The following is a 15275-nucleotide window of genomic DNA, read 5'->3' as shown; positions in this document are numbered from 1 at the left end:
AAGCAAATAACTATATAACTTTTACAGTAGTTCTTTGTGTATGTTCTTCGTTTCAAACTTTTTTTCATCAAAATCTTTAAGATTTGTTTCAATCATTGTCAAGGTAAATATTTTAATTTTTTTTATTACTTTTAGTATTCTCTTTCATATTTTGATTTTTATGTTTTTTATTATATTTTTTATTTATATGATAAATATTTGTTATATTAAATTTTTTTGTTCTGATGTTATTTTTTTAGTGTTCTGATGTTATTTTTTATTGTATTTTTTTATTTATTGTTAATATAAATTCTTATTTTTATTATTTTTTGTTTATATAAATTTTTTCTATCTTTATTGTACTATATTTATATTGTGTATAAAATTTTTTATTTTTTTATTTGGTTTTACTCATATGAATTTTATTTATTTTTTATGGTAATTTTTTTGTTCATATGATATATGTTGGTTGTAATTATTATATACTACGTTTGTATAAAATTTTTTTTATTGTACTTCTTATTGTATTTTATTTTTGTTTTATTATATACTAATTATAAGTAACAAAAAAGTCATGAATAATAAAAATTTATAGTCCAAAATGATACTAAATTAAAGAATACTAACGGTACTAAAAAGATTATAGAACATTTTCTTTTTGTTTGACATTATAAAATAGGTTTAATTACTCTATTGGTTCCTATAGTTCTGTAAAATTTTCAATTAGATTCCTATACTTTTTTTCCTTTTAATTGGGTCCCTGCACCAAATTTTTTTTCAATTGAGTCCTTATACTTTTTTTTATTTGAGTTCTTACACTAATTTTTTTTAGTTGGGTCCCTATACAATTAAGCTAATTACTACCAAGAAGAACCTAATTGAAAAAAAAATTGGTGCATGGACCCAATTAAAATGAAAAAAAAAATATAGAAACCTAATTGAAAATTTCGCAAAACTATAGAGATCAATAGAGTAATTAAACCTATAAAATATATAGTACTCTCTTTAGTGTTTTTATGTGTTAAAATATATTTTGTCAAATTTTATATGTTATTTTAATTCAGTAAATAAATATTAATTTTATTATAAAATAAATTAATAAGATTTATTCAAATATCTAAAGTAAAATGATAGGATAATATAAAAATTATTTAAATTGATATTTTTTTTAATAATTTTTTATTTAAAAATAATTTTAAATAGTATAATTCAAATAACATTTATTTTACTATAATCTATTTTAATATAAAAATTGTCAAACATAAATCACATTAACACAAATTTAAATTTTATCAAAATTAAATTTACAAAATTAATTTTATATAAACTTCTGTACAATCTACAACCTGTAATCCAAACAGACACTAACTTCTTCCAATCTACGAATAACCTCGGTGAGACGGGCGATATTTATTGGAGACAAAATTGTAATTTCAAGCGCATTCTACGCCTAATTCTATTAAATTGTTGTCCTATTTATTATTCCTAGAAGAGGAATGCTACGGGGCCAGCAACTTTTAGGATTTATAGTCATCAAATAGCCATCAATGAAGTTTTTAATGGTGTAAAATTAATGTGAGATTTTATCCAATAACTCACTCTTCTTTGATTTTGATGGTTACATGCCAGAATTTGATAAAATTGATGCCCCTAGAATTTTTCCTTCCTAGAATTGTGAAGTCTTTCTGGCAACGGTCATGAAATCATATTCATATATATTGTTATTAACCCTCTGAACTCTGAACTCTGAAGTCTGAACCGAATAGCCTCAAGCAGGAAACAGAATCAATGACGAACGAACATTCACCTTTGGAGCCACACGAACTCAGCAGCGACCAGGGTTCCTACTGTGACGATTTCGAAGGAGATCCTTGTTATGAAGAAACGGAGAACAAGTTCTCGTACCTCTCACTCTCACCTTCCACGAACAAGGCAAAAGCAAGGTATTTATTTATCTGATCTTCTCCCGTTTGAACTAATCATGATTCAGAATCTATATGCAAGTTGATGGTAAGCTTCTCTTAATCTGGTGTTTGCTTTCAGAGTTGTTGATGGTACAAATCCACAAGAGATAGAGATAACAACACCTGCTTTTAACGAAGCGAATTTTGAGAGGGTTGAAAGGTTAATCAAAGGTTGGTGTCTATTTCAGTATTTCTTCCGTCATACATATATATAATTTTGAGATTTGTTTCTTGATTTCTTCATGTTTATGATCAAATGAGCGAAATTAAAATAGAGGAAATGTAGGCAGACAATGAAACCCTAAGCTATTATTAGTTACTCATGTAGTGAAAACAAGTCTCCCTTGTGCAAAGATAGTAGAGATATGCCTCCTGTCTCCATTCCTCTTGGATATAATGAAATTAGCTTAAAATTAGTCCTGGAATATGTTTATTGTGTTCCTCTATTAGGAAGAGCAGAAATTATTTTGAAAATTCTGGGAGTGGATCAAGCGAAGAAAGGACAGGGTAGTAGGGGACTGCTCTGGAGATTATGATGTCAGATATGGAACTGGAAAGAATTCTAATGGCACTTAGTTTGGGAGAGGCATATTCAGAATTTAAATGAAAGGGCTGTGGTTTTTTCTGTACTGGTTTTTAAATTAATTGGATTCATGTTTCAGGTTTTTCATTGGTTTTTCGGAATTATTTGGTTGATTTGTTTCCCTTCTCCAAACATATCTTTGTCCTCAATGCCCTTGTCTCTTTTGTCTCGGGACAATAACCAATAGCTGCCAAAGAGATGTTGAAATGCTAAATTGTTAGCCACTGAGGTGGGTTGTTATTAGTTTTGAAAGATTTCCTTGATGTTCTGTTGTTGTGTTGGCTGACAGGGGGAATGCTAGAGAGATTGAAAGTTGACGAATGCAAATTGTATTTGCGAAAGAATTGTCTGAGGCTATCTGGAAATAAGGATGTACTTGTCCAGCGTATTAAGGAGCATCTGCAGTAAGTTATTATAATTATTATTATTTAAAATAAAACAATTGCTTACTTTGGTAAACCACATGGCATTTCTGATTCTGCTATATTTCCAGGATCATAAATGGTGGAGGGGAAAGAAAGTACCCACCCTCTAGCTTTGTATTGGACTGTAAAGGTGAGTGAATACTAATAATTTTCAAAATAAAAAAATTTGTGTTGAACTTTTTTTCTTTGGTGAGATATGTTGATTTAAATTTTAAACCTCTTTGTAGAATTCGTTTTTGTCAGGGATGTTTACAAGTAACAATATGATAATACTCACTAATATGTTTAAAAATTAAAAGAAACATTGTAGATGTTTGTTTTCCCCTCCATTTTTGCCCCTTAAGTACTTTGTTTTAAAAAGTATATGTTTTTTACTCATCATCAACTCCAATATTTTCCCTTTCACCAGTTGGTGAAATTTACACTTTACAATTCTAGTGTCAATGAGGATGTAAAGACAATTTCTATAATTCACTATAGACTGGAAAGTTGTAACTATGGTGGTTATGCCACTCATATTCTTATAGTTCTTGAATAATTAAATATCACGGTCTTCAGAATCTAATGAAAAGTGTAATGCAGGTGATGCATGCACTGGGGATGTTGTTTTGTTTGAGCAGAATGTTTATGAAATGTATGTAAGCTGTTCTGTTTCTGTTTCTGTTTCTTTATTTACTTCTTTTGTCCTTTTTCAAATAACTTTCAGTGTGTGATTGATAATAAAGATCTACCTTGCTTACAACACAAGAAAGCATACAATACGTCTAATAGACAGCATTTATTTATTCATTTATTTTAAATTTGACACATAAGTACATATAGTTGCCTTATTGGTTTTGTTGATGTTACAATTACTGCCATCTTTTTCCTGTTTCCTTATCAGAATTGGTTTTCTCAGGTTCAACATAGCATCTAGAAGTGCCAGCGGTCCATCATGTGGTAAAAGGACTGTTGCAGGCCGCATAGTGAAAGAAAGCTATGGCACTGCCAAACAGCAGCATACTTTTACAGTAAGAAAAAGAGAAATGTGTATTGTACCGTCCAATGAAGAAAAGGATTGTTCTTTAGTGAGAATTTTTCCTAGTTCACCCAATTCTACTCTTCACCTAAGAAATTCCCTAAGAAAAATGTTCTTACATGATGCTGACTTTATGGTGGCATTGGTCATCAATGATTTAAGCCGAGGTTATTTTCCAAGTAGAAGAATGCTATTATCATAGTTGTTAAACCCGTAGTTCATGAATTAAGCTACTATTTTTTTTTTCAACATTTTGAACCATTCATTCTTCCTTTTCCTTCCAGTAACAATGTGTGCATCTTTTTTTCTTTCTGATGTAGATTGAAGTACTATGGAGCAAAGGAGAAAAGCCTTTTCCTCCACTTCATCCCCTATTGATTAAGGGTCGAAACCTTTATAGGTTGAAGACTTTGAGACAGGTTCTCATTGTTTGACAGACCTTCTTCCCCCATCATTCTTTTTTAACCTTCTTCCTCTCATCATTTAATCTTTATTACCATATGTGTCTCTATTCTCCACTTCAGAAATGGGAGGATGAAGGGGAAAGGCAGAAAATATTGACGGAGAAACACTCGAGGGGATCTATTGCTCGGGAAGATAGAGAAGCAAGGGTACAAGAAAAAGTGAACAGAAAAGCAATTGTGGAAAACAGGTACCTTAAATAATTCTGGACTTTTCAAGCCTTCTTGTTTATGTTTGTAAAATTATGTGATGTCCTTTCTACATTCTACATTCTACAAATATTCAGGGTCTCCAGAAAGCATTCAGTAATACATCATCCTCATGCCATTAATCAAGAAAAACCAGCATTCCCATCTAAGAGTTCAGCTGTATCTGCCATTAATCAAGAAAAACCACCATTCCCATCAGTAGTGACTGAACAGGGGGGTAAGTCCGTTAGTTCTAGACGATCGAATGAATCGACATCTTTTGGTGTTAACCATGTAAATAACCAGCAAGATTGGAAGCACTCATCTGACCCAATCATTAAAGCTCAACTTGGTGACCTCCACTCCAAACAAAAAGAGCAATACCAATACCAATACCATCCTAGTGAGAGAAACAGGTTTGCACAAAGAAATCCTTTGACTAGTGCTAATCACCTTCTTCCGTTGCTGAACAACAGAGAAATCCACAAGCAAAAGCAGCTATGTAGATATTATGCTCGTGGGCGGTGCTATTTTGGGGACAATTGCAAATTTGTACATGATTTGATACTATCAAATCAAGAACAAAGTCTTATCCACTAGATAAAGTCAGCTACATGGATCAAACTATGTTTTTGCGTCCTATCATGTATCTTTGATATATGTCATGAAGATTCGACTAAGCTTTTATGCTGCCTGTCGAGAGCCTAACGTAACCCTTCTGTTTTATCCGGACTTGAGATTGATTATGCAACATAGGTGGAGTTAGGTGTTTGATACTATCAAATAATATTGTTTAAATCAATGAAAAGTGGTATATAGAGTGTTGTTTTTAAATTAGTTAATTCATATGTTAATCAAAATGTCACTCTTTCTTGTTGGCGAAATCATAATACTTGGAAAGATGATATTCTTCTAAGTAAAAAAAAATTCATATGATTATTGGGAGGTAAAATATCGAAAAGTGGAGATTGTTGGTGATTTTAAAAATATGAGAATAAATAGAATTCATTGTTGGCGAATTGTAAATTTTAAAAGGTGAATTTGGCAGCGCATTGGCAATTTGTCCATGACGAATTATCTTTTTTAGTTTTTGAAAAGTGAATTCGTCGATGGCAAAATGTTTTTTTATTTTTTAATATTTTAAAAATACAATTTGTCAAAAGTGAATATCTGTTTTACTATTTTTAATTTTAAAAAATACAATACGTAGTCAATAACAAATTCCGACTATCATATTTCAATAAATAACATATTACACTATTTAAATCGGGACAATATTTGTTTGTAGAAAAGTCAAAATACTCAATAAAAATACAAATATAATCAATTTCGTTTTAGAAAATTCACATAAAAATGCTGTTTATTTTATTTTATACTAATATTTTATTCTATGTTTTTATTTATTAAATTTGCAAAGTTATAATAGTAATAATACCAAATATAAATGTCATGGAAATATATAGTAGAATATTGTTTTGAAAAAACATTATACACCAAAGTCCAAACCCACACGTTTCAGAAGTCCGAACCAGTAGATACGTTAAGAAAAAGTGAAAAACAAATATAAATGTCAAGGAAATGACAAGCCTACCCTCCTGTTAGCTTTGGTTCTTCATCCAAAAGTGAAGCGAAACCAGTTAGTTACCACAATCACAGTATCCATCACTTCGTGGCTTCTTACGCAACAACGCCATTCAAACTTTGTCATTACATTCAGGTAAACTAACTACACATTAACTGTTCAAAATTTTGGTTTGATTTTCTTATTGTATACATACATGTCTAATCTAAAACCCTGCTTCTTGATACTGATATCAAGTTCAAAACCTAGAGGATTCGATACGGGGTTTTGGAATATGATAAGAATAAATGTCATTTTCATACTGATTTTCAAAGATTTGTTAGCTATAATTTGATTAATTTCTTTATCTGTAATTTTTTTGTCTATAATTTTTTCTCATTATAGTTTGTGGAGATGCTGCTTCATTTTATTTTTTCTTCCCTGGATCAGTACATTCCAATTTTTCGCTGTAATTGTTCTCCAGAAATTAGTATTGTGTAGAAGTATCCAATTTTACCTTGGATCTGTTGTTGTAAGTCTTCCCAAGTATTTATGTATTTTTTTATGAAATTTTTATCATGGTTCTTGTTTATGATTTTATTGAATTTCAAGGATATTCTGCAATCAGGGTCTAGGTATAGGGTTGTACTTTTGTAATATGATTTGAATATGCAGTTTCTACTTTCTTCTTTCAAGTTTTTTAAATTCTAGTAAATAAGTGGCCAAATTTGGGCAGTAGAACTTCTGCTAGATCATATTGCTCAGTATTGCTTGCTTATTGGGAGAAAACTCAATAATGGTTGGGCTGAAAATGATAATAATCATGAAATCTTAACCCGAGTTTAGTTAGTTGTTGTCTGGGTGAATGCTTGGGGGTTCAGACACTTTAAAATTCTCTTGCTTTTGGAACTTTTGTTTTTGAGATCAGTCTTCATAATATTGGCATGTAGACTTTTACATCTATGTGCAATGAAAGAACACTGCAAGTATGTTTCCAACTTCCAAGTAGTAGAATTTTGTGTATACTTTTGGGGCCTTTTAATTGATTGTCAATTCTTTGTAGCTTAGCATTGCAACTTTGGGCAGTTCTACCTGTATTAGTTTATCTTACATTGTGTTTGTGGGTTTTAGTTTTACCTCCCTTCTTTATTGCCTCGTGATGAGGAAAAATCTGAAATAAATTATTAAATTGAGCTAGGGAATCCATGGCATGGAGAGGACATCTTTCAAAGAACATAAGGGAGCTTAGGTTTTTGATGTGCCAGTCGTCACCTGCAAGCTCACCTGCAAGGTTATATTTATATTCACTTTTTTTGGGGGGAAATATCACCACTTTATTATTTACATATCTTAGTGTGATTTGATTACTTACATCTTATAGATAGGTGAGTATCAATTAATGTTCTTTTTTTCATTATCTTAGGACATTTGTGGAAAAGAACTATAAGGAACTTAAGACTTTGAACCCGAAATTGCCAATACTGATCCGTGAATGCAGTGGAGCGGAACCCCAACTATGGGCAAGATATGGTATCACCATCTATGTCCTGTTCTTATCTGTTTAATCTGAATTCGTCACCATATTATTAATAAAAAATAATTTTGACTTTTAGAATAATATGTAACAGAACAAGCATATCTAGGATGAAATGAATGAAAACAAATGAAACAGTAGAATCCACACTGAACAGCCAATTACAATCACAATTAGCAATGATCTTCATTGCTGCTGATTTCTTCCTTCCATATCATGTGAGACATAATTTTTAAGAATTTGATAGATCAGATTGGATAGCAGCAGAACATTCCTGTGAATGAACTGCCTCCATTTAGTTGGGACTCGTGGTCATTTCTCCTTGCGTTCCAATTTACGTATCTTGTGATGCGTGGCCTACTTGATTAACTAGCTGTTGGTTTACTCAGCACTCTGGCTGAGTAAGCTCATTCCTGCGAACTGGTTCCCAATTTGCAAATCGCCCTCCTTCCTATCATTTTGACATAATGTATAACCACATTTGAGAGAGAATAATTTTATGGGGATGAGTTTTTACATCTTTTGAAAACTGAGATGCTCCAATTTTCAGCAAACTGGATATAAAACAAAATAAATTTGCATCTTCCTAGTTGCAAAATCTATCCCCGTTCTGAAATTATACATTGTTGCTCAAAAAAAAATACCATATGAACAATTGCTGAAAGAAAATAAAATATTGTTTTCTTTTCTTAAATATTGATCAACAACTATAAATCCTTATCCACTATATGGGTGTCAACTGCATGGATCAGACGGTGCAGTTACAGCCTGTCATGAATCATATACAGAATTAGCTTATTTAGCTCAGATTTCTTCCGATCACCTTATTCATGGTCTCTTTAGGTCTTTTTCTGTCCCTAACTAAGGGAGCTATCTCTCATCTTGTCTACCCTTTTGATCAGATGCTCTTCTAGTCTTTATATTTATACACTTGGAAAAGCCTTAAGTGAACAAGGTAGCTATATTTGGTAGGAGTCAAGAATCTTATGTAGGTTATGATTTCTTTTCTCTTGCTTTAGTATTTGCCTTGATCTTCAACCACTAGCGCTCTGTTATGTTGGAACACATTGCTTACTACCTTTTATTCTCACATCTCATTATTTCTTCTTATTTCTTGCTATTGCATACTAAATTTTTGAAAATGTTTAATCGTACCAAAAGAAGACCATACACGAGGTGGTTAAAGGAGATTGATGTGTAAAAGGTCTTACTATAAACATGATATATAATAAGACACAATGACGTCATTTGATCCATCTAATTGATCCTACCTAGTGGATAAGACTTCGTTGTCGTTGTTGTTGTTGTACTAAAGGGGATCTTGACAATAACATCCTAGTTGATATATTGTCTTCTCACATTCCACCAAATTGTGCACCACAGATAAGAACTAATGAAGAGTCTGACAATTCAATACAAAGACATCTTGATACCTTGTGTGAATAATAATAATAATAATAATAATAATAACTCAGAAACGGGATAAAGATAACAAATTCCTACCATTATTTACAGATTTTGGAGGACCTTGAAGAGTGCTTAAGGATTCCATTGACATAAAATGTGTATAAGAAATAAATCCACACATTTCAGGTTAATTACACTGCATATTTACTGTCATGATATCGATCATTAGTGAGCCTTTGATACTTTCTTCTAATATGATTTTTTTATTTTATTTATATTTTGAAATGATTATCTACGTAGTTGAGCCCTCCTTTTTTTGTAATTTGTTGCTTTATGTTAGATTTTGGTGTTGAGAAAGGAATCAAACTGGAAGGCTTGTCGGAGGCACAGATCTCCAAGGCACTTGAAGATTTAGTGAAAGCCGGAGAGTCCTTGAAAGCCTGATATTGCACCTTCTCAGCCATCTGAAATTGAATAATGCTCTCATGCTGCACTTCTAATTGAAGATTGCATTTGTTTTTTAATAAGCTAGATGTATTCCCCCTTTAAAAGTGTAATGTTATCTGACTCAGTCTGTCTCTCTGTATCTTATAGTCATTTCAAGTATGATCCTGTTCTTGTCAGGGAAAAAAAGAAAAAGAAAAAGAAGGTATCATCCTGTTAGGTTGATAGTCCTGGGTTCTGCATGTTGAGCACACCTGTGATGAGAGATTTATTAAGAACTCATATTTAAATTTTCATGTATTCATAATCTGGTGTAACAAAGCATGGACCAATTTATATTTTTGGGAAAAATATTCTAAATATTCGCAACTTTTTGTGCAAAATTTTAGTCTTTATTTAAGTCATTTTCTTAATGGTTCGTGTAAACTGCTTTATATTTTGTTTTCTTGGATTTTTCATTTTTCTTTGTGACTTTTTGGCTTGCTTATTTTTATTAACTAATTCCCCTAAACTCCTTCCAAAAAGGTAAAAAGGTGGGAAGGGGGGATAAAGGAGAAAAAAATTAATCAACTAATGTAAAAGAAAAAGTCTAGGGGTCAGCACTTTTATGAAAATCTGCTTAGTATTTAACCAGCAAAAAAAAAAGTGAGTAATTTCATACTATTTGATGAAATTTCATACCATTAAAAATACTAATGATGGCTAATTGATGGTTACAAATCACAAAACTTGTTGGCTTTCTAGCACTCTTTTTTTTAAAATAAGAGAAAAAAATTATTCTTAAATATTTTTTATTATATTTTTTATATAAATGGTTTAGAATTTAAAATTCGAACTTTATAATTTAGAATTTTACTAATTGTTGAGTTTAAAAAACATCTATATTTTTTGTGATTACAAACATATATTTAGTTAAATTTAAAAATCTAAATATTATTTGATAAGTGTTTTATTTGTACAGCCATATATTAAAATTTTTTAATATTAAAAAGACTTATCTTTCTTGGACTCATTGGACAAACAATGAAAAAAGAAAAACACAATTTCGTCTTTAGATAAATGAAATCATCTTCTAATGATTCTATTTTGAATTTTATAGTCACTCTTTTTTTGTGTCTTGGATAAAGTGTGTGATTTCATAAGCTAAAATTTTTTTTCTCAACTTATCATAGGTTATTTTGTCAAGGTTGTTACTCTCGGTTATGACAGTACTTTTCGTTTTCCACTCTTTTGTAAGGTTTTTAAGAATTTTTTTTTTCTAACACTAGTTTAAAATGTGTCATTTTCATAGCATCTAAGTTGTTGAAGATGATTAAAAATCTCTCAAACATTTCATTAATGCTTCCTTCATAGATAACATTTTATACTCTTTTCTTAGCATATTAATCCTTGTTTTTTTCACTTGTTTTGTGCCTTATATGTGATTTAGAATTTATCCCAAATCTCTTTTATTGTTTTACATTTTGAGATCTTTTGAAAATTTTCAAAACTAATAGCACAGTGCATCATGTTGATTGTTTTTGCATTGAGCTCCACTTTCTTCTTGTTTTCATTAGCCCACTTATTCTCTTCTTTTGGAACCACATCTCCTTCATTGTTTGTCTTCTTTGGAATGTCTGGAACATTTAGGGGTGTCCGCGGATCGGATCGGATCGGATATGGCCGAAAATTCGATCCGATCCGCACAATTTTCATCGGATCGGATCTGATATGATATCCGCACTTTTTAGTGCCGGAGCCGATCCGATCCGATCCGCACATTTGCGGATCGGATCGGATCGGATATCGGATATATCCGCATAATTAAACCTTCTCTTTTTAATCATATTTCTATGTAAAAAATTCGATAAAAATATTTCTTTCATACTTTTAAACTTATTTATTCCTAAAATATTTTTAATCAAACTCTCTCTAAATAACAAAAATAAAATAATACAATATATAAATAATAATTACAAATTAAAACATACAACAAGTAAATATAATACCAAATATATATATATTTATTTATTTATTAATTATTATAGTGCGGATCCGCGGATCGAATACGCGGATGTAGAGCAGATATCCGCGATCCGATCCGCAAAGGGTGCGGATCAGATCCGATCCGATCCGATCAATTTGCGGATCGGATCGTATCCGCAATTTTCGGATCGGATGTGGATATTTACCGCGGATCTGCGGATACGATCCGATCCATGGACACCCCTAGGAACATTCATGATTATCTTTTAAATGTTGTAATTCATGAATTACACAAATATTTTTATTCTTTTCTTTCAATAGGTGTAGCTTTTATTATTAAAGAATGGAGGTCTTTTCTTGGATTACCCTTCGATGAGTGTGTAAGTCACCATATTTGATTTCACATTGGTCATTTGAATCTTTTATCCAAGTTGTTAGACTCGATGTTTGAGACCTTGTCTCTTGATACTAATTGAAGATTTTTAATGATTTATAGAAGGGGTTGAATTTAGGACCTCTTTTAAAAGGAATACCAAAACACATTTGAAAATTTGTTACTGTAGTGTCTATTAAAATGATTTAGCATAAGACAATTATTTTTGTCTCATAATGACAATATAAAAGATAGAGCAGAGAAGAAGAGCTTGCATCACTGTATATCCTAGTTCAACCACTTAGTAATGTGATCTATATCCATTCTCCACCATAATAATGATAGAATTTTCATTATAATTTCAGAAAAATTATAATTACCAACTCCCTAAGATTCTTGTAATCCTACTAATGAAAGACACAAGCTTTTAACCAAGCTTGTCACTACTAAGTTAGCCTAACTTAAATTTCTCTATTAAGTACTCTCTCAACTTATCAAGGAGAACCTGTCAAACTCATGACACAAAATAGAAATTATATTAAAAGGATTTGACATAATCAATGACTTCTTCTCCAAGTATATCTTTTTTGCCTATTCTCTCATTGACTTTTATAAATTTCTCACTTATGGTAATCGGTGGCTAAGAGAAGGGGATTGAATTTTAGCCCCTTTTTGCTGTGTATAACTTTCTGCCTTTTAAGATAGTTTCAGAAGATATTTTTACTTTTTGTTTCATAACAAGTCAAGAGACTTTTTCTTTTTGTCTCGTAACCGATTAGGAGATATTTTTCAATTTTGTCTCCTACGCAACAGAATCAGAAATGGAGTAGAAGAGAAAGAGAGAATCACACCCAGAAGTATCATGGTTCAACTGCTAAGTGCAATACCGCCTATATCTAGTCTCCATCACAACAGTGACGAAATTTCACTATAATCAACTGATTACATACACCAATTCTTCTCTAGGAACTACCCATTCCTATCCAGGACAAGTTTAGAATCTATCTCCAAAACTAAACTTGACTTGGACAACTCCCAAGCTTTCAACCGCAAAGTGCTAACCCAACTTGTAAGGGAATTCCCACAGGATCATGAAACACAACACAGATGTACAAAGGAACTCTTAGACATCTATGGTTTTTTCTTTAATTTTGCACTTTCAGCCTTTTTTCTCTCACTGACTTTTTCTTACAAACCTCACTCTGTTTGCCTTTTTCAACATGAGACTCAAACAGACAAAACTAAAGAAAAGAAAACAAAAACTTTGTGCTTTCTCTCCTTACTTCAACCCTTGGTCGTTCACCCTTATTATAGAAGGGGAAGCTTCCAAGGTTGAAACCAGTTCAACCAAGCTACCAATATCTTCTCCATCACATACAACCGGTTTGGACAGAGAGAAGAGAGAGGGAAACCGCAAGCAAATCAACATGCATGTACCTCTCTCTCATCCCTTCTCATCAAACTTCATCAATCTGAGCCTTCCATCTTGACTTTGTCCCCAAGAAAGAATTCTGACCCTTAATGAACTCTTGATCCTTGACAGCTCCATCTGTTCTATTTTTGCTTCTTCCTCCATGTAATTACAGTAGCTACCTTCTGTCTTGGATGAACAAAAGTGGAAACGAACTTCACCACAGAGATATTCTTCTCTGACCAAGGCCGATTGCTTCTATTTTTGGCGTGGAGATCTTGAGGCTTCTTCTTCACATCTTGCCTTTTGTGGCAAAAATCTCAGCCACGCCATGCTTTAGATCTTCTTTTCGCTAAAGCCATTACCCTAGCCTTTTTTCTTTCTTCATAGCTTCACTGCTTTTCTGATAACTTCTTCTTTCTTCCTTCCTGTTGACATGACCGAAGAAGAGAGAGAGGAGAGAGAAGAAAGAAGAAACTTTGGAAGCAATGAATGAAATTAAACTAAATTAAATCCCACTTCCATTCCCCTATGTATAATAACGTGTGGAACATTTAATGCAATTAAATCAATTTGAATTTTCTCTTTCTTGTTACCAATGCATGCATTTAATTTAATTAAACTTTGAATTCCATAACCCATGGAAAAAGGTAACCGTGGAAAGCATGTTTCACTACTTTCTTTCTTCTTTCAATTTCGGAACAAGGCTTGTTAGTCTCACAACAAAAATTAATTTAGACTATTCACATGATATTTGGTCCAAATAATATTTGCAAAATAATTCAGCCACAATGCTTAAAATTCTTTTTGTACAAAGGCTGAATATTTCCTCAACATATTGGGCTTATGTTACTTTTAGCCCAATAATCAAAATCTGTACACTAAACAAAATCATTAAACAAATAATTGGAAGCAAAAATCAAATAAACAATTTTTCTAATTAATATTTTTAACAATGTTTGATCATCACAATAATTTCAAATTTTCTAAACTCATCATTCACATATTAGCCTTTTTCTTGAAACAAAGAAAAATAAACTAGCAAAGTATAACATTCAAGTAAATAATGAAGAAGAAGATCTAAAGCAAGAATGCTCTAAAAAGAACTAAATTTGTGCTCTTTTCTTAACCTCAAAGTTTGGCATAATATATACTCTTGGAAATATTTCATGTGCACCGGGAGTATCGGTGTACCAGTTATTTTAACCGTTGATCTGAATTATAAAAAATATATATAATATATATTAATTGAAATCAACGGTTAAAATAATTGGTGCACCGATACTCCTCGATGCACTTGAAATGTTTCCTATACTCTTTTTGTATAGGTATATTGTTTCCAAAAATTAATGCTTTTCTTGCAAATAAAATCTGAGCACAAAATACAGGAACGTAGTTGTATTCTTCTCCTAAAAGTAGAGTGTTAGGGATAGCAGAAGTGCAAAAACGCAAAGGAATAAAGTTGCAGTAGCAAAGGAATATGAGTGTTAGGAGTGGTAATGAGTATGATATGGTAGCATTTGGATCAAGCCCTAACCCTATTTATCTGCGAGCTGAGAATATTCTGACCCTAACCTATCCATTCTTAATCCGTGAGTACCCGACTTTACCCGCAAGGCGCAAGTTACTAAAAAGGTGCAATATTATTATATAATTTGATGATAATTTAAAATAGAACTGACTTTTATGTAAAAAAAAAAACATATTAAATTATTAATTATTGATCTTCTCTTAATGACTAAGTATCTTTTGCATTTAGTGAGAAGTTTTTGGTTCAACATCCACTTAAAATATATTTTTATATAAATATATAATATATACATATACATGGTTCAAGTTGGTTGGATAGAATTAAGGTTCAACCCGCACTTTACCCGATCTGCACCCTATTTTACTCTTTATAGATCTAGATTGACAATTTTGTCTTACCAAATTGAATCGGATTGAATACCTATAAATAA

At 31.6% G+C, this 15275-nt stretch overlaps 2 protein-coding genes across 3 annotated transcripts; both read left to right on the top strand.

Annotated features, from left to right (window-relative positions):
* Positions 1-1613: 1613 nt before the first annotated feature.
* LOC112777670 (zinc finger CCCH domain-containing protein 62) lies at positions 1614-5453 on the top strand. 2 transcript variants are annotated; one of them, XM_025822067.3, is made up of 9 exons: positions 1614-1922; positions 2023-2114; positions 2816-2930; positions 3020-3081; positions 3534-3585; positions 3850-3961; positions 4290-4388; positions 4494-4621; positions 4718-5453. In XM_025822067.3, the coding sequence occupies exons 1-9, from the start codon at positions 1768-1770 to the stop codon at positions 5217-5219; spliced, it is 1317 nt and encodes a 438-aa protein (XP_025677852.1). In that variant the 5' UTR covers positions 1614-1767; the 3' UTR covers positions 5220-5453. The 2 variants fall into 2 exon arrangements, with proteins under 2 accessions (XP_025677852.1, XP_072083031.1); XM_072226930.1 differs by having other exon boundaries at positions 1632-1922; positions 3850-4018.
* Positions 5454-6068: 615 nt separating this feature from the next.
* Positions 6069-9948, top strand: LOC112776958 (NADH dehydrogenase [ubiquinone] 1 alpha subcomplex subunit 2). Its single transcript, XM_025821238.3, has 4 exons — positions 6069-6336; positions 7379-7471; positions 7604-7710; positions 9462-9948. Exons 2-4 carry the CDS (start codon positions 7386-7388, stop codon positions 9563-9565), a joined length of 297 nt encoding a protein of 98 aa, XP_025677023.1. The 5' UTR covers positions 6069-6336; positions 7379-7385; the 3' UTR covers positions 9566-9948.
* The last annotated feature ends 5327 nt before the right edge of the window (positions 9949-15275 follow it).

This window comes from Arachis hypogaea, chromosome 19 (assembly GCF_003086295.3).
Source record: "Arachis hypogaea cultivar Tifrunner chromosome 19, arahy.Tifrunner.gnm2.J5K5, whole genome shotgun sequence".
Classification (NCBI taxonomy): Eukaryota; Viridiplantae; Streptophyta; class Magnoliopsida; order Fabales; family Fabaceae; genus Arachis; species Arachis hypogaea.
The sequence above is the reverse complement of the archived record's forward strand: the minus strand, read 5'-3'. Positions and strand labels throughout refer to the sequence as shown.

Coding starts and splice junctions, on each gene's coding strand:
- LOC112777670 (XM_072226930.1), top strand. CDS start 1,768: ATGACGAACGAACATTCACCTTTGGAGCCACACGAACTCAGCAGCGAC. Junction 4,389..4,493: donor GGTTGAAGACTTTGAGACAG/GTTCTCATTGTT, acceptor TCTCCACTTCAG/AAATGGGAGGATGAAGGGGA. Junction 4,622..4,717: donor AAAGCAATTGTGGAAAACAG/GTACCTTAAATA, acceptor ACAAATATTCAG/GGTCTCCAGAAAGCATTCAG.
- LOC112776958 (XM_025821238.3), top strand. CDS start 7,386: ATGGCATGGAGAGGACATCTTTCAAAGAACATAAGGGAGCTTAGGTTT. Junction 7,472..7,603: donor CCTGCAAGCTCACCTGCAAG/GTTATATTTATA, acceptor TCATTATCTTAG/GACATTTGTGGAAAAGAACT. Junction 7,711..9,461: donor CCAACTATGGGCAAGATATG/GTATCACCATCT, acceptor GCTTTATGTTAG/ATTTTGGTGTTGAGAAAGGA.